The 27,834-nt window shown below is 40.2% G+C and overlaps 1 protein-coding gene across 2 annotated transcripts; it reads right to left on the bottom strand.

Moving 5' to 3' along the window:
* Positions 1–1,458: 1,458 nt before the first annotated feature.
* Positions 1,459–27,779, bottom strand: kif3ca (kinesin family member 3Ca). 2 transcript variants are annotated; one of them, XM_080882280.1, is made up of 10 exons: positions 27,444–27,779; positions 25,818–27,236; positions 8,051–8,152; positions 7,708–7,830; positions 5,497–5,615; positions 4,177–4,293; positions 3,846–3,954; positions 2,802–2,947; positions 2,344–2,427; positions 1,459–2,248 (listed from the first exon to the last, which is right to left on the bottom strand). In XM_080882280.1, the coding sequence occupies exons 2-10, from the start codon at positions 27,225–27,227 to the stop codon at positions 2,179–2,181; spliced, it is 2,280 nt and encodes a 759-aa protein (XP_080738406.1). In that variant the 5' UTR covers positions 27,228–27,236; positions 27,444–27,779; the 3' UTR covers positions 1,459–2,178. The 2 variants fall into 2 exon arrangements, with proteins under 2 accessions (XP_080738406.1, XP_080738405.1); XM_080882279.1 differs by having other exon boundaries at positions 25,818–27,779.
* Between the last annotated feature and the right edge of the window lie 55 nt (positions 27,780–27,834).

Genomic DNA, 27,834 nt, shown 5'->3' with positions numbered 1-27,834 from the left:
GGATTTCTAATGGTCACTTCCAAATTCCAGTGACCATTATTGGGTTTAAACCATATGTTGATGTGTCCAGGCCATTCTTGCCGTCTCCTCATTGGTGAAAGTGTTTGTTGTAAATATTGTTTATATATTTTACTCCTTACATATGCTGTTTAAACTGCTGCCTGTAAAATGTTTTTATCGTATAACTGTTGAAGGCAATGTGGCAAATAGTGTCAGTCGACCATAGGAGTTGCACTGTGTTCCACGGATGTTGCTGGAAGTTCGTTTCAACGCAGTTTTCTTTCATATCATATAGCACCAAATCACAACCACAGTTGCCTCCAGGCAAATGCATCCTCCTGTGAGTTTAGGCAGCAGCAGCTGTTTTTATAGGTTCCACCACGTTAAGACTATTTCTTGCACTTTCAGTGAAGCAGTTTTTCTAATAAAATAACCTTTTGTTTGGAAAACTGAAGCTAAATACTGTCACACTGGTGCACATGACCACCAGTATAAATATTCCACGAGGATTAATATAAAATTATTTATATGTATGTAAGTTAAGGTTAATTATTTACTTAACCTTAACTTAATAAACAATTGCTTAAGTTTCATTTTTACTTCATGTCTTCTTAATAAAATGTGTCTTTGTGAGGCACCAGTCTTTTTGAAAAAAGTGCCACCTAAAAAAAACACTAATTCACCTCAGTGGAGGCCAGATTTTAGTCTGCAGTATCAACTGGTTCACCCCATCCTGATGCATGAACTGCATTTTCATAGATGCCAAATGGCACAATGAGATGCATTAGTTGAAAGTTGTTTTGTGTTAAACTATCTTCATGGCAAAGCTTAAACTTACATGGTATTATTTATTTAATGAACTCTACACCGCTCTAAAAAGGTCACATTTTTGACACAAACTATTCATAATTCATGAATCTAATATGAATCCAGGATGATCAGATGTCCCTCTTCATGTGTGACTGCACAGCATTTTTATTTATTGTCCCCTTGTCCTGAGACAATGGCTGACGTTTTGACTCTGCAGAACATGTGCTTTTCTAAATTCTGTGAAGAGAAGGCTTTGTTTTGTATTTAAATAAAGATTAGCCTGTCTTAAGATGTGACCATCAGTGAAAGTTCCAAGTCACCAAAAAGCAACAAGCTTTGTAGATTTTGCTAAATATCATGGAAACTGCCACAAAGAAAATTAAGATGCAGTTTATACTGAGAAATAGAGCGTTTGGCTGTTGTGTTAGAGTTTTGCACAGTATATTTATGTCATCATGGGCAAAAAATTGCAAACAAATTGTTAAAATGGATGCATCTCTACTGAAACACTAAGACTATTACCACACAGAGGAGGCGCTGAAATAACAGAGGATACAGGAGCATATAAAGACTATTATATTAGACCACTTCGGCCTTGTTTAATTCTTATTTACTTGACAAAAGACCTGGAATATTTGCACGTTAATGTAATATATTTGACGTCCTGCCAGCATTGTTTGTCCCAGACAAAACGTCATGTTTGTCCCACATTTAGTTTGCTGGGATCTGGTCACCATCCGCCCATCCGTGTTTGTTTGTTGAATTAAAATCCCAGTAAAATAATTCTGACAGTGTGACATGCCTCGTGTTCTTCATTTTAATTACATTAGTTTTTAAGACATTTCATTTAAATTAGACACTGCAGGGGGACAGATAAATGATGGGAGGCAACAGGAATGACAACGGTCATCATTCAGGTCTTGAGCACCTCGTCTGACCAACAACAGTACACATCGTATATTCTTATTTTTGTGTGTGTACTCATTTCAAAAAGCCAACACTGACATAAACTCTCTGACGATGAAGTCCAACTTCTACATAGAAAACAGACCAAACCTGCTTTGAAAAATCCAGAATACATGAAACCTTCACCTTTAAATCTGCAGTGGTCATGACTAGAAACACAAACAGGCAATCATACGGCGCTTTGTACACAACAGACACACACAAACACACAGACACACACACACAACAGTCTGGGCAGTTCAGCACTGCAGCCAGCTGTTTTCAGAGATGATCTGACATGCAAAAGAGGAAAGGGCTCTGCCGGAGGAGGAACTGGAGGAACTGATTTATACAGAGTTTCTGAGGTTCATATGGTCATGTAGTTTCCTGCCAGAAGATCATTTCCATGAAGTCTGTCAGCTTTCAGCAGAGGTGGTGGTGGTGTGTTTGTGTCCCAGCAGTGGGCCTCACTGAGAAGTCTGTAAGGCGGCCACTGGCCAAAAGAGGAAGTTGATGTTGAGAGATCAAATAAATAATAATAATAATAATAATGGCAATAAAAAAAAGCTCTCTTCATTAAAGCTTTACTGTGCCGCTGCGGGTGTGGCAGTGTGACATGCTGCCAAGGACACATTAGAAGGGGAGGAAGTCATGGATTTTGGAGTCTGACACCTGAAAAAACAAAAAACAAAAGTTGTATAATATATGTATAATATGTACAATCACAGATTATTGAGATTATGCAGCTGAGAAAATGACAGATAAACCATCAGATTAGGGCAAGAGGGTGTGGCTAATCCTGAATAATCCCATTTACTGTAGAGATGCTCTGATGCTAAACCATTTACAGTTCACAGGTCACATGCACAGGCTGAACAGTGGAAGCGGGTTTCAAACACAAATATGACAAAGTATTCTCAGCTCTATTTCCAGATGTAGAAACATCTGAGCAGCAGCAGCAGCAACGTGCAGTAAGTGTATGCCAATAAAGAAAGACAACATCTGTTTTATTTATATGAGAAGAGGCTGCATTAATTTGACCTCACCAAGACTGGGACTTTCGAACGCCTTTCTCCTTGGTGGGCGAGCTGTCCACCGAGGGACTTTGGTTCGGTTCTCCATCCTTTGAGCAATCGACTGAGGCGGTGTTTGGAGGAGTCATGTCCAGCTCCAGAAACATGATGTTCTCAGCCTGAAAACATTATGAAAACATTACCTACAGTTAGTAACACATTATATGGATCAAAGTATTGAAAAAAAGTGTTTTCAGCCCCTTAACAACAGGTGTATAAAATCAAGAAACTAGCCGTTCAATCTGCCTTTATAAACATTTGTTATTGCAAAGAAACTTTGACCATGGTACTTTAATAGGATGCCCCCACTGCAACAAGTCAGTACTTAATTGCAGAGAAAGCTGCTCTGGCATTAACATCAGCACAAAAACTGCTTGCTGGGAGGTTCATTCAATGGCTAAGTAGCTCTCGGTCGCTTTTACTGAATGCTGTGTTACTCTAGTAAAAGCTGAGTCCATTAATTTCATAGCAAATGCTTTAATAAAGTATGGTGCATTTTTATAGTTAAGGGTTTTTTATAAGCAAAGCAACAAAAAAAAAGAAAGTAATGTCATGATCCTGAGATCGTCATGATATTTTTGCCACTTGGATTCTAGTTCCTTCAATTTCCAGTGCCTTAAGATTCCAGTATGTTTTTTATTGTTCATGTTTAGTGTTGGTTTTTATATTTCAATGAGTCTTAAGTCTGACTTTGACCTTGACAGATGGTAAAAATACCATTACTAGGAAATATTCAAAACTATAAGAGTAAATCACGCCTGAAATCTTTAAAACTGAAAAACTGATATTTAGTCTTTCAGGATCCAAAAGGACAAATTAAACAGAATATAAACTGACTGACCTATAATGGAAATAAAAATTTACATAATTAATTAAATAACATTCAGAATAAAGATTTATGAAAAAACAAAAAAAACAAAACCATACTTCTTTACATTAAAATTTAATGATTTATATTTGTGGGCTTGTTTTATGTCCTCAAAAGGATGCCAAGTCATCACACACACAGACACTTACCCTGTATCTGGAATGACCTCCCATTGCTATGGCAACCCTGGCATACTGGCTGATGGGTCGTTTGTATCCGACTGCAGATGCTGGCCTTTTCTTCATCTGCGAGGATTTACTGAACGGAAGAAAAGTCGGGATCAATGAGACACACAAAAACCCAATCTGGAATCAATTCTCAAAACACCAAAAAAGCCAGAAAAAGGAGGATGCCACTCAAACAGCAGCGGAAGAAGATGAAAAGAAGAGATAATCATATGATGCACGGCGCCCAGAGATCTAAACTAAAGCCTGACTAAATTTAAGAGTTTATTCTTTTACATCGAAAACAGACGCTGACCTTTCAGCAGGAACAAGTGACTGGAACTTCCACTGGTCTTCCTCAGGGTCAAAGACCAGCCTGTTCATTATCTTATTCTTCTCCTCGGGCGGGATGAAGTTCTCTATGATCAGATACCTGCGTGTTCACAACACAGAGTGATGCAAGAAGTAATGGTTTATATCATATACAAGTCTGGAGTCATGTGGTTGTAATAGCAAATGCACTATGAGTAAGATTTTAGGGGTTTATTTGTATACTTTTCACATTTTAAACAGAAAAAATGATTTTCTTTGAATTTGTAAAGTCTTTTTTACTCATAAACACTAAACCTCCTGATAAATGAACTCTTGATTAGAAGCTTTTTTATGGGTTTAGCTGTTTCTTCAAATCAACATAACTTAGCTATTTAACTGGCTGCACAAAAACAAGTTTAAAAGAAAAGATTAACAAATATTTTATGGTCTTATTACAATACTATTACAAAGCACTTTCACTGCTTAGAGAAATTTTAAAAAAGGAAAAGAAGAAAGAGCATCTGGCTATCACAGCTGCTAGCAGGGCTCTTTTTGAAAAGCATAATGAGACATGTAGACTTCTGACAATGAAGAAAGGTTTACGCAGCAGGGGAGCAAACAAAAAGAAGAAAAAAACTGTTAACAAAACTGTAAAAGTACTGAGTTTGGCAAAAAAAACAGACCCCTACCTCTGCAAGAACAGATTTCAAGTAAAAGCATTTTTTAACTGCTTACCTTGCAGCCGTACTTTTGCATAGAATAAAAGACAACCGGTAAAAGCCTAACACAATTTTTTATTTAGTGTAAACACTCAGTCTGCAAAGGAAGTAACTATTTAAATGAGGGATGTCACAGTCATTTTACATCAATGGCCACGTACAGCCCATTTTGATGATGAGACGAGTGAAACTGCCATTTCTATCACTCTAAAGATGTTTAATTATACGTTTAATCCCTGAGATATTTTTAACATAAGATAAAGAGGCGCAATTTCTACATGATACATGTATAAAATTACTGTCCTGTAGTTAGGGGTTTTTTTTGATGATGAATGAAAATTTTCTTTTTGTTTTTTAACCAAAATTTTCATATTGCAGAGTAAAAAACAGGAACTTTTCTGTCATTTAATTGTTTATCTATTACTTAACTATTTTGGTGTATTATGAGTGACTGTGAAGTCTGCGGACCAGAATGGGGTCTTTGCCAGGCCAATGCTGGCCCCCTGGCCTTATGTTTGATCTTTAAATGGGGCGTATTGCTTTGAAGAATCCCGTACTGTATGTGGCGATTTTTGAGCACTCTTTGTGATTTGTGGTTGACTCACTTGAACTTGAGCTCTCTGGTGAGCTCGTTCTGAGTTTGCTCGAGCTCCTGTCTGCTCCTCACGTGCTCGTCGTTCACGTCCTTGATCTCTACTTTGATTGCCTGGAGCTTGGCGTACAGCTGGAAGAAACGACAAAGACATGCAAGCGAGAGGAGCAATCAGGCCTGAGGTTCCCAGTGAAGATGGACTGGTCTACAACTTGCTGCAGCTCGGTTGCCCATAGCAACAGCACTGGAGGCGCTGGTGTCTGGTGAACAGGCCAGCCAATGGGAGCTCTCCTCCTCTAATTCCTCCTCCTGGTTCCTCCTGAGATTTCACACTGTTCATTCTTTGACTTCACCCGAGGCTTCAAACATAAAGGCGAATCCTGACTTCAGCTGTGAATCATGACACTGCAGGCTCTGCAGCTCGGACACGCAGAGCAACCCCCCCCCCCCCCCCCCCCCCCCCCCCCAAAAAAAAAGTCAAATCAATAAGAAGCATCTGGGGCAAATCTCAATTTTAGGACAGATTTTCACAGATGCTAGCTTAAAAAATTTAAATACCTTTAAAAACCGCCAGAAATTGGATTTGACAGTTAAATTTAGACTTCAAAGCTGAAGCCTTAATGTTACATTACAGAAAGGTACTCTCACTCTCTTCTTATGCTAAGAAAAATGTGGCTAAAAGTGCTTTTATCACTGAATTCTGGTCCCTGTTGGTTTTGCAGTGTTTCTGTCTTTCCCAGTCTCCATCCTGATTTTTAGTGTTAGCTGTAATATCCCCGGAAGTTTGTTTTTCCTGCTGTTCCTCTAGCCTTTTTGCTTCAGTGCTAACTTGGTTTCACCTTTTATCATTTAGTTTTGTTGACTTATCAGCTTTGGAGTAAAGCTTGCTCTTTGCTTTATGTCATGCACTTGTATGCAGTTGCTTCCACCTCTCTGCTAAACCATGATAATATGTCCTTTTGTCCCTGAAAATCTCTTTAAGCTTGAAATTACTTTGATTTCAGTGAATTGCTTCAGTTAACACAACAAACTGTGACACATGTTCCTAAGGAAAAATGTGTATTCCTCATCCAGTGAATGCTCAGGTCGCTAGCATATTGCTACTGTTTGAACAGCAGTGAGAGCACTGTCCAGCTACTCTCCAAGCTGCAGTTAAATTAAGAACATGGAGAACGTTCACCTTCAAAATAAATGCTGTGCCTCAACGCTACAGCCAGCATTTTTAAAAAGGCAAACCTTTTTACTTTTTCAAGTTTTACTACTGCTGGGTGAGTATCAGCGAGTATTTGTAGACAAACATGAAAAACTACAGGTAACCGTGGCAATCTTTTTTTCTTTTTTTTTACATTAGCTACAATCATTACTCCAACTTAACATTTAACATGATCAACTTCTCAGTTGATCATTAAATAATGACTTTGGAAGGAAAAAAAATTATCATTGGCTATTTTAAGAAATAGAATTCTGCAGTAGTGTTTTTTTTTTTCTTTTCCAGCAAACAAGGTGTCAGTGACATTTTTGTAGTCACTGAGCTTTACGGACTGCCCACTGAGTTTTGAATGCACAGCGTGAAAAACACCCCCTCTTTTCTTCAGACTGACGGCATCATGCAGTGTGAGAGGAGTAGATGGACCCACGTTTGGGAATCAGGGCAGCAAAGATCAGCAAAGGATCATTAGTTACATTGTCGCCCGCACTCGCACAACGGGCCACTCGGTGTTAGTCCTGCTGGTCGCATCCGTGCAGCGAGATAGGGACGCGGAAAGAGAGGGGAAGGATGTAATAGGTTCGGTGTTTGCACTGGTGAGGGAGAGGTTTAGTGAGTTACTGGGGGATTTGAAGTGAAGGAAGACTGAGGTTAGTGCAGAAAGCATGAATACGTAAAAATGGCAGATAGGGAGGGAGGGAGGGAGGGAAAGGGACGGCAGGACAAACCTTGAGGTACTGAAATTTAAGTGTGTGTCCGAACGAAGCGAGTGTCCAAGTCAAGGGGTCATTTGTGATCCAGGTCAAAGGTCAAAGGGAAAGAAGGGGGTAAAGAGGGACATTCTCACATTAGGAACAAAAAGGGAAGGTCTGTAAGTGTGTGCACGTTAAAACACACCTATACTACTATGTCTATTACCTCTTTTGCAAAAGTGTGTGCGAGAGTAGAAATGAGGATATCTACTGTATTTCTACTTGTGTGCATCAGATTTTTTTCTGCATCATCAGGATATTTTACCTTCTTGAGTTTCTTTGTCTTGGCTTCAACCTCCTGCTGCAGAGAAGTGAAAGTCTCTCTCAGTTCCAGCGTCTCTTCATCCTGAATCAACACTTGCTGCTGGATCTCGCGCTCCTTACGCGTCTGAAAGCAGAATGCAAATATCACCCTGTTCCTTTGTGGATTCTCCACAGCTCTGGAGTGTTTTTATCAATTCAGGCTGCAGAAAACACTAATTACTGTAAATGTTAAACAAACTGCTGCAGAAAAGATTTCTCCTAAGGTTTTAAATGTATGCCTGAAGTATGAACTGTGCAGCTGTACTGAGTAAATTAGTGTACTACTGCAAAAAAAAACGCTTTACCTGCTCTGCTATCTCCTGCCGTTTTATCTCCAGCATCTTCTGCTGCTCATTGGTGTGATCTATGATGTTCTTTCCACCGACCAGCAGCTTGCTCTCCATCGCCTGAAAAAACAAACAACATTTTGATTAATATTTCTGAAGCTACTTTATTATATGCTTTATATTCTCCGTCAAATGCCACACATCCTGCAGGGTTCTGTATTTAATGTCACATCAAAAAGTCACTATACAGCTAAAGTTTAAACAAGCAAACTGTTAAAAATGAAAGTGGAAAAACAGTTTTTGCTATTAAACATCATTAGAAAAACATCCTCAATAGTAATAAATAATGTGTATTTATTACTATAAATACAGCAGCGTGGCGGTTAGCACTGTTGCCTCATAGCAAGAAGGTCCTGAGTTCAACACCACCATTTGAAGCCTTTCAGTGTGGAGTTTGCACGTTCTCCCTCTGTTCACGTGGTTTCTCTCCAGGTACTCCAGCTTTCGCCCACAGTTTCCATAGGTTAATCTAAATCATAGGTGTGAATTTGAAGGTAAATGATTCACTGTCTCTATGTGTTGGCTTGGTGACAACTAGTAACCTTTCCAGGGTGTACTTTTCCTCCCTCCCTATGGTGGCTGAAAGTTGCTCAAGCCCCCTGCGACACTGAAGAGGATGGATAAATAATGTGTTCAAAAGGGGTAAGAAGCTTACATTTAAGCAGCATTTAATGTGCCTCTAGATCACTGTTTATACTCAGTAACAGCTAATGCCAACTACTAATTATGTTAATTGCTTGCTGTAAATTGATACTAACTGGATCACAGTAGATCTGTGTTTTCCTTATTATTACTTTTGTGGTGCTCTTTTAACATTTGCCCAAACAATACAACACAAAACAATAGTGTATATTAGCAGGTATAAACCCCGTTATTAATATAAATCAAAGGCTTAATATAGAAATTTCAGCTGACGTCAACCCTTGCTGACAAAAATTGAACGCTAATGGAAAAGAAGAACTAGAGAGTTTTACTTCTTTGCTTTTGAACCTCTGCGAGGTCAAGATAAGTTCATCTGGACATTAAACAATTGGGTCTTTGTGCGTGTTCGTCAGTGCAGACTTTGTGCTGATGAGGCAGACGGACGCTGGCAGCTTAGCATCGACATGACGACACGCGACAACAAGCTGAGCTCTGCTGAAACTCTGCAGAATCACAAACCGTGTCAAAGTAAAGCAGTGCAAAGTTACAGTGTAAAATATGTTGGCACCTTCTTGTTGATTTTCTAAAGGTAATGATGAGCGATAACCACTTTAATGTATTTAGCAAAGACATTCATTGAGATTAACATCTCCTTTTCAGGGGTTACCTGGCCAAGAAAGCACAATAAAGCTGACTTTGACTATCCTCTAGTGCCATTGATGGTTACATGTCCTCCTACAATTGCACACATATTGAGCTTCTCCCAGTCAGACTAACGCTTCTTTTGGAGTCTTGTTTCCAACCCAAACAACCACAGTGACTCGTTTGCAGACCTGTGAAAGCCTTTGAGACAAGAAATAAGGTGAACATGCCAAATCTGTCTTCATTTTAGTTCAATGTTGTGCAAATGCCAGAATGCAATGCAAAGCATGAATGCGTCAGATCTAGTTTTTCAACCACAGATGGATGGACTTGATATTTTGTGCACATACTCATACCCCCATTAGGATTCATTGTAATAGCTCTGTTGATCTCTTAAGCTTTGATCTTAACCAACAATAATTAATAATGCCTGCACACTGCTTTGTTGTAACGTTTGTACAGGGACAGTGTCATGGCCCTGGTATTCTGTAGTTTTTGTTGTTGTTCCTAGTTGATCCAGGAGTCGGTGCTCCCCGGTCTCTGGTGTTATTCTTACTTCAGTGTATTCTTCATGTTGCAGCGTCAGTTATGTCTTTTAGTTACTTCTTATTTTACTTTGAAGGTTTTTTTCTCTTGTGTCTTCTTTTGGTTTTATTTCCTGCTCCTTTCCTTGCCCTCCTTACTTTTATTGCTTTAATTTCTACTTTTTCTTATATGAGAATATGTAAGTTACAAGTATCATGTATGTCTTTACTTGACTGTCCCAAACTCAATATCATTTCGAGCCTCTGATTACAGCTTTTCTAGTTACTGCAGAGATTAAAGGTCTGGAGTCACAGTGATGCAATTTTCAAGTTATGAAAATTGCACATGTTCTTGTCATTATCTGCCTCCTTGCTCTAAAGGACGATTTAAGTAACAAGGAAATACAGGAAGAGAGGAAAACGGAAATAAGCTCCCACAGACAGACAATGCATTGGTCACATTCCAGATTACAAAAAGACAGTGTGTGCATGTGGCAACTCTGTGCAGGCTATATGGTTTTCGCTCTCCAATGGGTTGTATGGGTGAGCACGAAAACACACTCTTACACCCAAGCAGAGGACAGTGGAGTCCTTCAGAGGGGATGCGTCTGCAGCAGGTTTCCACAGAAAGCCTCTTTGTTTTGAGCTGTCTTTGTGTTTGCTGCGTGAATGTGTCCGTGAGCGACCGGTTCGCTGTGCTTTGTGTTCTGTCATATTCTTTCAGCTTCATTAAAGGGCTGATTCATGTCAGGGATTTTCCCTCTCATGCATTCTATGTCTGCCCTCCCTGACAGGCTAGCTGGATCCCTTACACACAGTCTTTACGATGTGAAACGTCGGTGACTTAAACGGCCACTTGACATTTTGGATTTAACTCAAAGTTTGAGTCTGTCTCATTCATCACGCACTAATCTTGTAAAGCAAAATCACGTTTTAGCTTGATTCAAAATTGCAAAAACATTTAAATCTAAATCCAGAACCGTCAAAGTGCTTCCCACGGGTGCTTGCACATTTCATTCATCCGCAGTTCACACTGATATATTACATACTTGCCCAGGCAGCATTTCTCTCCATTAGCAACCCTTCTCCTCTCCCAATAATTACACACTAAGCCTTCTTAACTTTAACAAATACAGCTGGTGGCAACAAATTTTAGAGCCACCTTACTAACAATTAAAAAAATACTGGTGCCAGTGTTCAGTCTCCTAGCAGATGCACCTGTGGTATGGATTTGAAAACTCTGCGTCACCTCATTCTCGAGTTATTGCATTCACAAAGTCAAGACAAAAATAGAAATTACTGTGCTCTGTACAGACACGTGACAAGCACTGATGAAAGTGTTTAATGTGTTCCTCTTTATGCCTGAGCAGAGACTAATCACACGCTGGCCCTCATTCATAAATATTTTTCAGTAAAATCTCCATTTAAAATGGTTCATTATAATCGTCCCTTTAATTGTGCCAGTTGTTTCTAACAGTTTTTAAAATCTCCCAGAAAACTTGAAACTCAGTTTACTGCAGTAACTGACAAAAGAAAAGGAGTAAATTAATGAGACTGGATGGTGAGGGCTGCAGGACTTGAGAGGGTTCAGAAGTTACCGTCAGATAATTAAGTAACAAAAGCTACCTGTTTTCTGCTTATTAGCCCAATACAAGTGAGTTTTTCACACTGGAAGGCACGCTTTACAATTGGGCGCTGGGGGGAGGGGTTTGTGGCAAATTGTTGTCTGCTGATTATAAAAAGCTCCACTGTGAGCCTCAGTGGGTTCATAAAACTGTGTCAAACCCCAATTACACCCACAACATCCAATTAAATTGGAACAATGTTGGTGTATACTGCGCATAAATGCTGGTTAGTCTAAATACAAACAGCAGGCAAACAAGAGTGTAGCTTCTGCACTGATTTCCAGCCTTAAATCAAAATAACATTTAAAGCGCAGAAAAAAATGAGTGTCGCACTGGGACGAGAACAATATTTCCATCAGCTGTTATGATGAAAATGAAGAAAACAGTGCAGCGGCATCCTTTATGTGAACTTAAGAAAGCATTTCTACCAATAAGACCTACAGTGCTGTGAAAAAGTATTTGGTCTCTTCCTGATTTTTTAGTTCTTTTGCATTTTTCTCACATTTAAGTTTCAGATCATCAAACTAACTTTAATACTAGACAGAAATAAATCTAAAATGCAGTTTTTAAATGATTAATGATGAATTCAATGTGGTTAACCACATGTTTTAGTTCAGTTTTACGAGCCACACTCAGGACTGATTACTGCCAGACCTGCTGAATCAAGAAGTCACTTCAATAGAACTTGTCTGACAAAGTAAAGTCAGACAGACATCATGCAACAATCCAGAGAAACTCAAGAACAGATGACAAACAAAGTTACTGACATCTATCAGTCTGGAAAGGGCTACAAAGCCATTTCTAAGGCTTTAGAACTCCAGTAAAAACTGGTGAGAGCCATTATCCACAAATGGAGAAAACAGTGGTGAACGTTCCCAGGAGTGACCGGCCTAAGAAAACCAAAGGTGATGCTGTCTTCACTTTTGTCACAAGCAGGTGACCTGTAGAGACTTGAAAGCAAAACAATCCCGTCATTATCTTCTGACCAAACTTTTCAATCTTTGCAATATACATGTTCAATAAATAAATTCAATACATTTAAACGCTAAGAAAGAAAAGTCATGGTTATGGTTAAAAGGACTTTTAAATCTTCGAGTTAACTTTTCTGATTAAAGCTGATACAAAGAAGGCAGGAAAACAGGAAGAGGTCGTGGGGAGGAGGACGATGACTCAGGGTGGAAGCCAAATGACCTTCACTCAGATGACTGTCGACTCACTGGAGTCATGATTCTGTTTCCAGACATCCAGGCAGATCAAGGTTTCAGTCTCACACACAAAGCCTTTCCATCACTTTAAAGGACATCATTTTGACTTACACTCCTTTTATGATTTATCCAAACCATAATCAATAACAATATGTGCCAAACCTTAGTCACAACCTAACCTTATACTAATCTTGAGTCAAATCTTGGTCCTAAAATTAAATGATGATAAACAAAGATTCCGATTTTTGTCCCTGCAACACGAGTAGTACAAGTAAACACACGCAGCTCAGTTAAGGTTAATGTAAGCATGCTATGTTGGCTAACAAGATACGACTATAAATGACTTTTATCATAAATAGCTAGTGCTAAACAAGGCTTAAGCAAAATATACTGGAGAAACTGAACAGCAGCTCGATACAGTAGACTCTCTTTCAGTACAATTTAATGCTAAACAAGACAAAACATCACTCACGTCTCACTTTAAGCCTTAACATAATTTATACCACAGCAACACTCGGGGAAACAGCAGGTGTGATTGTGTGCAATAAACTTGTAATTTCAGCAGCCAGAAGTTTATAGATAGTGTGATAGTTGCTGCAAGAATGGCAGTCTAACTGCAAAATAACACAGGCACAGGGTGACCTTGCTTTTCTATATGAATATAACCAGAATGCCAGCTAAGTCGAGTCCCCTTTTGCAAAGAGACAAGCTGCACTCATCTGTGCAGACAGACTCAAATTTATTGCATTGTGTTGGCTGCCTGTGTTTATAAACTGGGCAGCAGTAATTAGCAAAGCTTTGCCAATCAACCTGGAAGTGAATGCAGTTAATCCAAGTTGGACTGCAACTGTTTGGAGACAGGTTGCTTTCAATCGCAGTGACAAGCTATCACAGTGCCGATAGCTGGTTGTTTATCTCACAGCAAAATTACCAGAAACTGCAAAGTTTAAAGAAACATTGTGGGAAGCAGCGGAGTCTGCAGGAGGATGCCGAAGAAGAAAACTGAAGCATTTAGAAATGTATTTGAGAGCGCATATGAGTGCCAGCCTGCATACTTATTTATGGATATATGATCTGCCCATAAGTGTCTGCTCAGATTCTTCTGGCTGTGACTGATCCACTTGCTGATGGGAAAGTGAAGAGAATGGGAAGTGTTGCACATTGAGCTGGCTCATCAGCATCAGCCAGCCAATGACAGCGAGGCCGGGGCCCGCTGGGAGCCTGGGCTATAAATATAATGTGACGACAACAGGTCTGTGCAGCAGAAAGACAGAAATCCTAGTGGGCAGACACACACGCAGAAGAAAAGAGAAGTAAAAAGAAGAAGACAATTGAGTATGAAAAACAGCGAGCAGCGTAGGCCGGGACATATCGAAGAATCTGTTTCACATTAGTCCCGGTCGATGCAAAAACCACTTAAACTGCCACGACTTGAAGCCTCAAATCCTATTACAGTTTGACATCCATCCCTCATCAACTGCATCCTTCAAAGACAGGACACAGATTCAGTAAATGCCTTACAATCAGCAGGACATCTGTCTATTTTGCTGGAATACAAACACAAGCAGAAACAAATACAAATTTATTTTGTGATTTGACCTGTCTTTCTGTTTAGGCCATACATTTTCACAATAAAAGACACAGATATTCATATTTGACAATAATTTTCCTCAAAGGTTCCTATTTGTTGATACATATTAATGTAGATGATAAAAAAAAAACACTGTACACTGTCAATCCAAGCTTTTAAATCTATACTTTATCAGGAGAAAAGAGGGTGATGATAAAAATATTTGAGCTGTAAAATTGTGCAGCATGTACCTGCCACCTTATATCAAGAGGAGTACAACAAATTTACTGTGGCATTTCTTTCATGCTCAAACCTGCAGCAGATTTTTGCAGGAAGATTTAAGCAAGACTTCAACATTTTGAGAAAAATGCAGCTGCTTGAAGAAAAGACAGCAAATCAGTCCTGAAAGCGATGTGCTTTGGCCCGAGTTCTTGAGAGCTGGATTACAAATTGGTCTGTCTGTAAAGGGCTTTGGGTCTATTTGTGTGTTTTCAAATGTGCTGTATAAATAAAACTCACTTGACTTATTCCTGCCTAGGGTCAAGATCTCTCTTAAGCTCTAGTTCAGCTTTCTGTAGTTTCTTCTTTAGTAAATCTACTAAAATTATCTAAATAATAAGTTCATTTGCGAGTTTTAGTTACTTTCTGTTACTCTTAACTACGCTAACTGATATCTGGAAAGCAAATATAAAACTTCAAAATGCCTAAAAAGTCTTTAAAGATTTGAGCGTGTGTAGTGATATTTGTACCACTGGGACTAAAGCTTACAAATAAAGAGATTATGTCTCTTCTGGTACATCTATATGAAAGAGAACCATTTATAGTAACACTGTAAACATACTTTAAGTGACCCAAGGGACATTACAGATTATAATGTAGGTACAATCACATGTAGAATCATAAAGAAGCTCACAAAATAGTGTAATTTCTTTATTTTATATTATAACCCCTCATAAATCCTGTTCATTGCTGTGTATTCACCAATATAAGTAAAACTATTTTACATTAAAAACAACAAAACAGAAACATTGAAAAACACTTTTTGGCAGACAACCAGTCACAACGGCGACTACAGTGAGCAAAAAGTAGGTGCAACTGTAAAACAGGTTGCTCCGCAGGCTTGATTTGGGAGTTTTTACCTCCGATGCACCTCCTGACAAAACTCAGTTTTTGGGAAACAAACCAGCAACCTTCCACCTGCCAACCAAGTGTGTTAACCACTAAACTATGCACTGACACTAGCATAAGCTAACTGCTGTCTTTAAAATAAAGCAAATGCATGTAGAGGTACGTTTTGGACTAATTTTGACCCAACATGTCTTTAAGTGCTTAAATTCATTATTTAATATCTATGGAATTCATACAACATCATATTAGCAAAATATTACATTACTTGTACCTCTTAAAATCCAATTTTCACTTTCTGTGCCGTGTGAGATAACATATATTTAATATTTGATGTGTACGTGCAGACATTTCTCTCTCTCGGTGAATGTTTTCTCTAGCGACACACATGCCGCCTTCGCGTAGCCAAACAGACACACATGAAAACAGACATGGACACACACAGTTGGTTCATCAATATTTCAGTGATGCTGCCTTCCATGCTGAAAGATGTAGAGCAGAGATGAGCTTGTGCAGTTATCAGCCTCCTACACACACACACACACACACACACACACACACACACACACACACACACAGGCCTCTGTAAGTCTGTTCAGGCCTTTCCTCTAATTTAACAGGAAGGCAGCTATGCAAACAGGATACGCCATTATTCTATCCATAAAGCTGCATGTGTGGTATCTGTGTGTGTGTGTGTGTTTGTGCGCATGTTTGTAAAATAAATTTTTGATCCCTAAACGGATACTGTGGAAAGCTGATATGCACATACAGTGTGTGCATGCACATGTATGTGTGTATCTATAGTTCCCATGAGGCCGCTGGTATTGTTGGTGACCACGCGCTCTGATTGGCTGAACTTCAGCTGGCAGGATGGAGGACCAAACTTAATGCACATCAATTTCCTGTGATAACAAAGAACAGAGTAGAAAGCTGCAGTGGGATAAATTAGTTCACGCTTATGCGAAATGAGCTACAAAGTATAAGCACGAGGTACGAGTTTCAGTTATTACCCTGCTCCGGGCTAGGTTGTCCTCCACTGTTTCTCACAATGCCTGACGATGCAAAGTCTATTTTAAGTTTCCTACAAAAGGGATCAAAAGATCAAGAGTGCCAACAGAGAAAGAGCCCAGTGTTTCCCAACACAGACTTTATCTGGGCATCTTGCCATGGACAAGTTTTTATTCTTAGATTCCACTTGGTGGATTCACACTCTTGAGATCAGACTGTGCTAATAAAATGTTCTGTTAACACAAGCAAAAACTCCAGTTTGCTCTAAATTTGCAGTTACTGGTGGTGATTTCTTTAATTTCACACATTTACAATGGAGATGTGTGAAATTGTCCAATTTGCAGCGCTGCTTTTCAGAGAAAGCAGCATGCATAAAATTACCAGCTGTACTAGCAGATGAGACAGTCTGCAATAATCACTGCTGTATTAACTTGCTCTGAGGTCTAATCCATCAAAGGGGGAGGTCTGAAACTTACCTTACTGCATGTGTGTTGAGGAAATAAAATATATTTATTTATAGGGGGAAAAGGAAATAGTTTTTGATGAATGTTAGTTTGAAGGTTACTTTGAACATCACATATTGTGAAAGGATGGGTTCATGGGTTAGGATTTTAGTAGGTTTTTTCAGGGAAGACGAGGCTATAGAAAGAACCTAAAGAGAAGGAAAGATTTAAGTTCGCAAGACTTGCAAAACCTTAAATTTCCAATTTGAAGCAAGAAGAAAAAAATATAAACATGAGAGAATCGTGACTCGAGAAGAGCAGCTTAAATGCCCGGTGGGGTGAAACAACAGACAGTATAAAAGGCGGCTGTAGCTTCCTGGTCTGAAAAGTGACCTTCAAGATGGTGATGATGGAAGAATCATCTTCAGCCTTGAAAACAGAACAAACAAATGGTGGCATCAAGGTCTATCTGTAATGCTATCTACAGGCGAGACTGCTTCTTCTGAAGACGAAACAACCTGAACTTTTTTTTAAACATCAATTTAAAGCTGGTTCAGGTAGATTTAATATATTTCAAAAACTAACAGAAACATGAAACCAGAAGGGCAGAAAAAATTACGAGAGCACCGATGAAAGAGGCGGTAGGTAGAGGAGAGACTCTGCAGTTTTGACCCAGAAAACTGGATCTAAGAATAGTTCACATGAGGGTCAATCACAGCAGCCTCCTGAAGAGAAGCTGCTGCATGATGCCATGAAGCTCTCGACAGCAGCTCACTGTTTTATAACAGCATGAATCCAAAGCTGCACTCTGCTTAGGCAGGTAAAAAATATCAGAGTAATGTGAACCTAACTGGAGGTAAAGGGAGAGAAAACAGCCACTTTATTAGACACATTATGACGGTCAAATGTTAGAGGGAAAGGTGATGTATGATAAGAGGACTCAATGAGCGCCTAAGGTCCTGTCCTAGAGACCAGTCTGCAACCAGACTGCATCCTGAACACTTTTATTCCTCATTTTTAATAACATTACACACTGATGATATTTTCTTATTAATGCCAAGCGAGATAACATTAAACTCGAGGCATAAATGATACATTTAGTCATTTGCTATATTTGATATATAATCAAAATTCATTCAATCAAATATGCACATCTGGCTAATTGTTGTGACAAAGCAGCTTAGACACAGAAAGCGATGACTTCCTGTTAAAATGCTAAAGATGCAGCTGTGAGGCACAGGTGCCCGTTCACACTTCAGAGGCTGTTGTACCAAATAAAACAAGCCCATAAAATGTGGGTGAATACTGTTATAAAAACCTTTTTAAGTTAATTCATTTTAAAGAATTTAAACAGTTTTGAAGTTGCCCTACTGGCTAAAAAACTAATTGGGTAACCAGGTCTCTTGGTTAAAGAATAAAGACTAAAAGAGAGGTAAATTAGTGAATGATAATCACATATATATCCAAAAAACACTAATGTAGCAGACACAGGTTCACCTTCACACCCAGCTCTTTACCAGGACAGCGTTAGCCCTGTGATAGAGTGGTGACCAGCCCAATGAAAACAACATGTCTAACTGGATCTGTAGGTTTGTGACTCTGGTCTGGACTTCAGTATTCAGGATTTTTGTGTAATATTCAAGAGCAAAGCTGCATTTGACTGCTTCTTGAATGAAGCTGAATGCTTTTAATTGGAAATCACTCTAGGAAACCTTCACAGGGGACCTTTACGCTTGCTTTTCTACCAGGACATGCAGATGACTTCTCAGAAAAGTCTCTATATAAAAGATACACTAAGGCTGGTGACTCTCATCTTTTCATCTGCCTGTGGATGGGGTTACATGCACCTATTAGGGTAGCTTTATCCTCCCGCGCAATGTGTGGCCTGAACACAAATCGTAAATGGACTTGTACTTATACTGTGCTTTTCTACGCTGTTTGAGGACTCAAAACACTTTCTTACTAACAGCATAATTCACCCAAGTTAAAAAATTCACACAGTCACATTCCATTGCAGGGCAGCTGGGGGTTCTTGCCCCAATACTACAATCAACCCCCCAAAAAACCCTTTAGTGTTGAGAGTGAAGCAAAGAAGACAAGAAGTTTCTTACTTCCAGCATAAAGAGAAAGGTCGGCTATCATAGGCGAGTTTAGACTCTTTTTGGGAGTGCTCAAGCGCCCTTTCCCCCTTTTTTTTCTATTTATGCCTGTTGTTCTTCTAACTAATTGTTGTTTAGTCTCACTGTGCACACCCAGACACACAGCAGAGTCGCTCACCGATGGTGGAAAAACGTTCAGCAAAGAAGATAATCTAGCATCACCACAAATGCAGAGTTAACCTCTAATTTTGCCCATAATTAAACCATGACTGAATAATGAAGTGAAAATAAAATAGATTTATAGACCATTTCTTCCTGATTTCTCGTGGTTTTGACAGATCATAAAGTTGAATATTTTTCTCGTGCCTTTGGCGAGTCTGTCAGTTCAGTCCCACCTCAGCTTTTCTCCCAGCACAAGAGGAAAATGGTGAAAACAAGAGCATGACGTGGACACACATCCTCATATCATGACCTGCAGACCTAACAGGATGTCACACATTAAATATGACCACGTAAATTAAACCTGGCAGCACCTCCAGCAGGGCACAAAAAAGTTCTACAACAGTTGCACCAACGTCACAGCACAATCCACAGATGGAGCGCTGTACCTTGGAGGCCAGTTAGCTAACAGCACCCTGCAGAAGCACCAGCTGACCCAACACAAGGCTGGTTTCTGACCTACTTCTTTTTGTTGTGTGTGTTTTAACTGGGCGGACGAGAGTGTGCGAGGGAGGCAGAGACACAAGCAGAGAGGAACTCTATTGCATTACCATCTCATTTTATCTATAATTGGCTATTCCAGAGCACATTTCCACTGCTCCATCTCTAGTCTGTTGCCTTTTCTCTCTGTCTCTCTGCCTAGTAACCTGTCTCTCATTGAACCGGAGAGCAGAAGGAAAAAAAGAACACTTCAGGCAACCTTCTGCGATTGGCAGGTTAATGTCAGCCTCAGCCAATAAAAAGGAAGCTGGGCCAGGGTACTTAGGTGGGTAAGGAGCAAGGGGATCATATAAAAAAATGCATGATAAATTCTAGTTTCTACAAAATTTAGAGCAACAGAAACATTTGCTATTTATATTTTTTATGATTTTATTTTATTTGTTTTTATTATTTTAAATGAGACTAAATTAGATAAAGAGGTCAACATCATCTATATTTTATCTATGATAGGGAACATTAGAGTTGTGCTCTTGTGCAAATAATACAAAGACTGCTCTGTCTGATGTAGCTACTGGAAACAATAACCATAAACACAACAAACACCACCATATTTATTCTCTATAATAACATCCACTCAGCTGCTTTACAGCTGAAAGAGCTGGTTATTGTCAGTGCCGAATAACATCTTAAGTGTGGAGGAACCCCCGGGGAGACCGAGGACAAACTGGGGAGATTACATCTCTCGGCTCGGCTGACCTGCGAACGCCTCAGCCTCAGCCTCAGCTGGAGAAAATGGATCCACGGATCTTTCCTTGAATCATGACAGATTTTTGTGTTATTGTGGATATTTTCACATTGGCACATTGTGCAATCTGCTCGTGTTTATAGAGACTGTTCAGACCTGATGTCGCAAAAGTCATGCCTTTGGATGAAAATTAACAGGAGTAGCAATAAAAAGCCCATCTGTGGTGTATATTAATGAACTTTAAATTATTGTTTTTTGACCATGCATGAGACATCTGCAAGGGCTGAACTACATCATAAATTAATGTAACCTCATGAGCTCTCAAGCTCAGCGCAGAGAAAAGATTAGACTAACTAGTGGTGTAAAGTCACATAATTTAATTTACTTTTAAATTGAGTCATGAACTGATGGCGTAAAACTTGTCAACAGTGTTCATGTTTCTGCTCATGGTATTAACAAAACCATGTGACCGAGTGGAGCGGTGTCGTTTATATGTTTTTTTGTTTTTTACTATTTTTGGACAACAATGGAGCTCTTTTTTCAGGTTTTATCTACCGCCACAGTTATCTGTTAGATTTTACCATTTGTTGGAGCAAACAAATTACCCTTCATCTTGTTTGCTGTGGGGTATATCAGGTTTCCTTCTTTCTGATGCATCAAAGGCAGGAAATACTTCTTACCCTTAATCATCTTCCTCCCCAAGGGGAGTTTCTCATTCTCATCACTCGGCAACCACCCAGTCACCATCAAGCATACAGAAAGAGCCAATGACAATCTAAACTGTGTACACAGACAGAAAATTTCATACAATTTAGCACTAAACAGATTTCATCTCATGGCTGTTTGGAGAACAGCAAGGAGAAATATGAGAAGCCTCATGCGGAGATTCAAATGAAAGTGCTGTGATCAGCAGACAAATATACATTTGGCTATGTCTCGTGGGACTTCCTACACCTCAGACCTTCAATCACAAACTGCCAAACAGTAGAAACGAGGCAAAAATGAACATGTTTACTCTGCTCGTAAAAGTGGAGTATAAGCACTCTGGCTGTTTCAAGGATTTTTCGTTTTGAGCTTGTGCAGCTGAGTCCATGAAATAAAACTCTGGAAATACATTCTGCTTCAAATTTGCATAAGTGCTGAGATGTTTTCCACATGAAAAAACATTAAAAGATTTCATTAGCAACTCAACAAGATGAAATCTTGGGCTGTATGGATAGGATAATTTATATTAGAACACATTTACACCGTTTCCTTTTTGCTAGCTGTCTTTTGGGCTTGATGTGCAATAATTTGAGTCACTAAACTGCACATCTTGACTGTTTTTGTGCTGTTGGTGCTTTTCATTGCATTGCAATGGATTTACAATAATATGGCTAATTAAGCTAGCCCCACCCTCTTATCCAAGAATGGTTTCACTCCAAAAACTCAGATGGAAATGGCCATAATGTACAGTGATCCTGAGCAACAATAACAGATAATAACGGGACGGAACAGCTGTGGAAGTGACAGAAGCCAAAACATGCGAAGGAATGCACTGAGATGCCTAAAAGAAGCAGACGATCTGTGTTGTGAGGGCAGGGGTGCCTCCAGAATGTTTTCATAGGGGTGGCTATATAGAGGGCACTAAAATGTTGGGGTGTGCTCTTCTGTCTGTGCGTGTGAGCGCACTTGCATATCTTCTGTATATAGTCTATGGTTTACTGGACAATAATACAAACCCTTTGGTTCAAAAAAATCTTTCACTCAATAAGATTTTCTTTAATTTAAGAGCCACCACTGCACGACGATGTTCGGCAGCAACTATTCAAAATTATTGTTTGCCTGTATTCCAATATATTAGCAACTTTTTATGTTTTTTTTTTTTTGCAACAATATGGCTATTGGGTTGTCATATATTGACTTTAGCTGCTTTGCCTACATGGAAGAAATCCACATATAGGTAAAATGGATCAATTTGTCCATGCACATCAGTTTTGTTTGGATTCTTGGGGATAATTATAACCTTTGTAAATCTGTAAAAACCCTTTCTTTCTCTGTTATTACACTTCTCCAATTGCTGCTACCGCTCTTACTGCTCTCTTTCCGCCTACACTGAATATTTTTTAACCCACTGCTGAATGCATCAAGTTAACACCCCTGCTGTGAGAGCTTTTAGAGGATCGCTTGTAGGCTGAGAGAAAGTGGAAACATCAAAAATTCAAACTACACCATTAATATTACTCCTAGAATACACAGAATCTCACAAACTGATAACAGTCGAGAAAGGTTTTTCCTTCAAATGCAAACCTACATCATACTGCCCTTCTATTGCTCGCCTAGAAGAAACACTGAAAATGTCTCTGCCCTCCTCTCGTCTCCTCACTCCATGCCCTCGGGCTGATCAGTAAGCTGATCTGGCAGTGTCTCGTGTTGGATGGTCGAGAGACTGCAGCTAAAGTATTATAGAGCGAGTCATTCAGTCATTCTGCACGAGTGACTTATTGACTGGATATGCCCATGAATCAGAGCAACTAATTAATGCAGCTCTGACTCAGTCTTGATTGCAGGCTGTGTGATGGCGTGTGTGATTATAGCAAAGAGAGAGCTGACATTTTAAGCTTCAGTGGCTCCAGTGCCTGTCGGGACATATGAGAGACATCAGACCAAACTGTGGATACAGGGCGCTATGTGGGAAAACACATCTATGCACAGCTATTAATAGTCCTAAATGAAGATTTAAAGAGATCTGACTGGTTTAATAAGTGTAATCTGAGAAGGAAAAGACTATAGTAACAGCAGCTATAGCTATAGGAGTCTAATCAGCAATATCAGAGCAAATATTTGTAGAAATGTTTGTATTTCAAGTGAAACCATCATACTGGCACATTCTAAATACAGACTGCAGAGTATGAGTACACTAATCTGTGTCTTTGAAGGTCACATTGAGGCGTTAACAAGCTGACTGTGTACTCAGACTACAAAACAGCTTTTACAATGCAGCATACAGAGCAGCAGAGTCCTAGCAGCTCAGTCTCATCACAAAATTGAAATAATCACAAAAAAAAACCCCAACCCGTTTGTATCTGTGCACTGACAGACAATCTGACAGACATTCATTTTTTTGTGACAGTCAGCACTATTTTGAAAGTGTTCATCCATCAGTCTTCTTAACCACCAATCCAACTCAGGGTCATGAAAGGGCCTATTCGAGCTGTCATTGACAGGAAGGCAGCGGGGTACAGTGCTAAGACAGACAGACAACCAGTCACACTCACAACCACCAGTTAACTAAACATGTGTCTTTTGACTGTGGGAGGAAGCAGGAGTACCTGTTTCTGTGTGCAGCACATGTGTTGACACATTAGAGGGTATGCATCACCATTGCAACCGAAAAAATGTAGCTTTGAAAGAGGGTAACAACCGTATTTAAACCCAAACCATGATTGTTTTCTAAACCCAAAACAGTATTTTTATTGCCTAACCAAACTGTAGTCTGCAGTGTATGAGCAGTGAAATGATTCACCACAATACCAACCCTTCCGCATCCAAACCTTTAGCCTTTTAAAAGTATAAAATATTAATTTTAATGACTATTTCATAAACTGCTGTGAGACTGTGCTGGTTCTATACATTGTTCTAAGCAATCAGATTAGCAGTAAATGTTTAAAACAAACCTGAGGATAATAAACACAAACTATGGAAGAGTACAGCAATACAGGAAGCTGATAGTGCAGCAATTAAACAGACTGGGCTTAATTAGGTCCTTTAATTACAAAAAAAAAAAATACAATGACAAATTTATTTGATATTCATGTTTTTATATATTACTCAATTAATCTAATTTAACTCTAATAGAACGCTCAAACCAGTAGCAGTAGTAGTGACGACATTTGTAGAAGAAGAGATGGCCTTCCTGATGCAACGCCAAAGGGAACTGGATCCTTTGCTTGTTAGGCAAAGGTGTAAAATGCTACACTACAGAATCAGAACCAGAATCAGAATATTTTATTGATCCCTAGGGGGAAATTTGGACTACACTAAATTATGTACTATGTACTGAATTATATACTATACTACAGGGCCACTAATAAGAACACTTAGTAAAGGTTAGCAAAGGGGTGTAGAACTCCAGGCCTCGAGAGCCGGCGTTTTAGATCTCACCCTGGGTCAACACACCTGAATCAAATGATTAGTTCATTACCAGACCTTGGAGAACTTAAAGACATGTTGAGGAGGTCATTTAGCCATTTGAATCAGCTGTGTTGGATCAAGGACACATCTAAAACCTGCAGGACACCGGCCCTCAAGGCCAGGAGTTCGACACCTGTGGGTTAGCACATTTACTCCGGTTCTAACTCTGAAGCACAGCTGCAGATGGATGTTTGTTTGGTTAAAACTTTCGGATTAAATTTTAGTGTATGTTAAGGTCAGAGTTTGGCCTTGTGTTATGATATTTGGGATTAGAGAAAGGGTCAAAGGAGACGTGGGCAAAATACGACCCTCAGTCCGAATCAGCCCACGGACCATCTCAATCCAACAACCACAGAGAAAAATCAATCAAATCCAACACTGTGTTAATGAATCTCAAGAAGTGTGTCTCCAGCGAGTCTTTGGATATTCAGGCCTGTAAAACAATCTGTCATGTCCATCAAATTTACCGATTACCACACTTCAGCACCATGTGTGTCATGTTTGACTTTAGATGTCCTTTTTCTGAGAGAGTATGGCCCTCTGAAATACAACGTCAAACCTAAAATAAGCGGATTCTTTTCTTCTATTTTAAAACAAACATTAAGATGACATTCAAAAAGAGGGGTTAACATTTATTCAAATAAATCGTAAAACTGTTAAATCATCGATCAACGCATTTTCTTAACCGCTTATCCACTTAAGAGTCACGGGGACACTGGAGCCTAGCCCAGCTGTTATTGAGGCATACACCCTGGGCAAGTCGCCAGTATACTCTCAGAAATCATCACTGTGCAATATCAAAGAGCTTCTGCTAACATTATCAGGGAGAAAAGATCAATTACATGTATATTTTAACAAAATAGATCTTAAAGTCCAAAATAAATGAATAGAAAGTGTTTTATTAAACGTCTTTTTTGTGATTTGTAATTCTTTAACCACTAACTTTTCCAATAAATTTGTTGTATTTCTATTACTTTTTATTTAATTTAATGCAGAGAATTTCTGCACCAATACAATGCGTAGCACCATCTAACATCATCTGTGGACTTTTGGCATCTCTCCACACTTTCACCATTTGTTTCTAGTTTTTGTTTTCACTGTTTTATCTCCTGCTCTGTTCCTTTATGGCCTCAGAATTTACTATTCGATTTGTCTTTTGTGTGTGTTTGTCTGGAATGAATAAAAGAAGAAAGAAAGCAAATAAGGAACAAAGAAAGACAGGAAGAATTTAACAAAAAGAAGCAAACCACCTGGCTGGACTCACCTTGTACTTGGCGGTCAGCTGTTCTGTGGCTTCCTGTTCCTTCCTCAGATCCACCATCATCCTCTCTTTCTCTCCCAGCAGTTTCTGCTTCTCGTCAGGAATCAAGTCCTGGTCTCCTCTAATGGCCTCCTTCTCCCTCTCTAGCCGCTGCTCCTCCAGCTTCATGTAGTCCTCTCCCTCCTTCTCGACCTCTTCGTCCTCTTCATCCTCAATCTCTTTCTCCTGGTCTCCGTCCCAGCTCTCGTCCTCCACCTGCTCACTCTTCTGTTTGCTCCTCCACTTCCTGTGGTTGAGCTGGGCCCTGAGGCGAGCAATCTCTCTCTGGAACTCCCGCAACAGAGCATCCTTGGGGTCCTCGTTGACTCTGGGCTGGTTCTGGATGTTCTTGGCCCGGTTGGCGTACCGAAGGGTTGTGAGAGTCTCGTCGTAGTGCTGAGGGGCCGGGCCAAGTGTGGCAACCATAACAGTCTTAGCATTCCCGCCCAAAGAGTCCTGTAACAGCCGGGTAAGCTTGGAGTCCCGGTACGGCACATGTCCGCTGCGCCCATCTGCCAAAGCGGAGATAACATTTCCCAGTGCTGACAGGGAAAGGTTGATCTTGGCGGCCTCTTTCAGGCGCTCGCCCTGGACACCGGTCTTGGCCTGCCGCTCGCTGCCAGCCAGGTCCACCAAGTTAAGGCGTCCAACCCGTATATGTTTCCTCCCATCTGGCCCAGGCTGACTGCACTCCACAGTGATCAAAAACAAAGCGTGGGACCTGGACGAATGTTCATTCATGTCTGTTGCCCCAACCGCCCTCGCCTGATTGCCCACATTCATCACCTCCTCGATCTCCTTGATGCTCTTGCAGACACAGGATGTGAGATCTTGAACATACACACCAGTGTCTGGATTTTCTCTGAGCTCCAGGGCTCTAGCATTGCCATGATTGGGGTCAAGAAGATCCCGAACCTCCTCTCGGTAGATCTCGAGGTAGGACGCCCGCACTAGGTATTGCTTGTCAGATTGGGAGCGGGAGATGTGTGTGAAGATATGGTCAAAGGCATTGGGAATCACACCTCGTCTCTCTGGATCCAGCCACGCTCCCTGCATGGTGTATGTCTTCCCAGTTCCTGTCTGCCCATAGGCAAATATGGTGCCATTAAACCCTCCCAGCACTGAATCTATCAGCGGCCGCACGCTCTCGTCATACAGCTCTCGCTGTTTGGAGTTTGCATCATACACTGCATCAAATGTGAATGTTTTCTGGGGCTCGCTTGGTGGTGCACGAGGGTTTCTGAGGATTACTTGTCCCAGCCGTAGGTCCATCTGCACTATTCCCCCTGCAGGCCCATTGGACTCCTCTTTCCGGCTCAAAGGGCGGCATCGAACTACCACCTTCACTGACTCACTGCTCTTGTTCTTTGACATGACTGGCTTCTGTTACTCGTTGCAAACAACAAAAAAGGAAAATGTGTATTATCTAAGTCCACAAAGCCCTCTGAAGTCCTTAATGAGCATATATCCCGTCTGTTAACTGCATGTGTTTCTTTAAATCATTCATTTAAAAAAAATCATTATGGCTTCTTGGTCATATCACAATGGAAAACAGCCACAGTGCCAAATAGCATAGACACAGATATTTACCAATACAGATGATGAATTGCCACTGTGTGTAACAGCCAGTTTCCTTGGCTTATTGTGCGTGAATGAGCCTATAAGCAGACGGACGACCAGCACCTCTCACGCTTTGGATCGACGCTCCATTGCAGTCCTATGAAAAAAGAAAAGATCCAACAACGCCGGTAATGACACAAATCAGTTCAGACATCACACGCATATCGTCCTTGGCGTGCAGCTCCGCCGCAGACCGCTGTCCGCATCCTCCCGTACTCCGCGCAGAGATGCTCCGAGGTGGATTTGCAGCTCTCGGTCCGTCCGGAGAGACAGAGCTTCCTTCTTGCACACCCCCCTCACCCCCACATACACAGTCATTCAACCATCACCACACCCCACATCACTGCGGACTGGAACAAAG

The sequence above is a fragment of the Rhamphochromis sp. 'chilingali' genome, assembly GCF_963969265.1.
Source record: "Rhamphochromis sp. 'chilingali' genome assembly, chromosome: 5".
Taxonomy (NCBI): domain Eukaryota; kingdom Metazoa; phylum Chordata; class Actinopteri; order Cichliformes; family Cichlidae; genus Rhamphochromis; species Rhamphochromis sp. 'chilingali'.
This window is presented reverse-complemented; position numbering and strand designations above follow the sequence as displayed.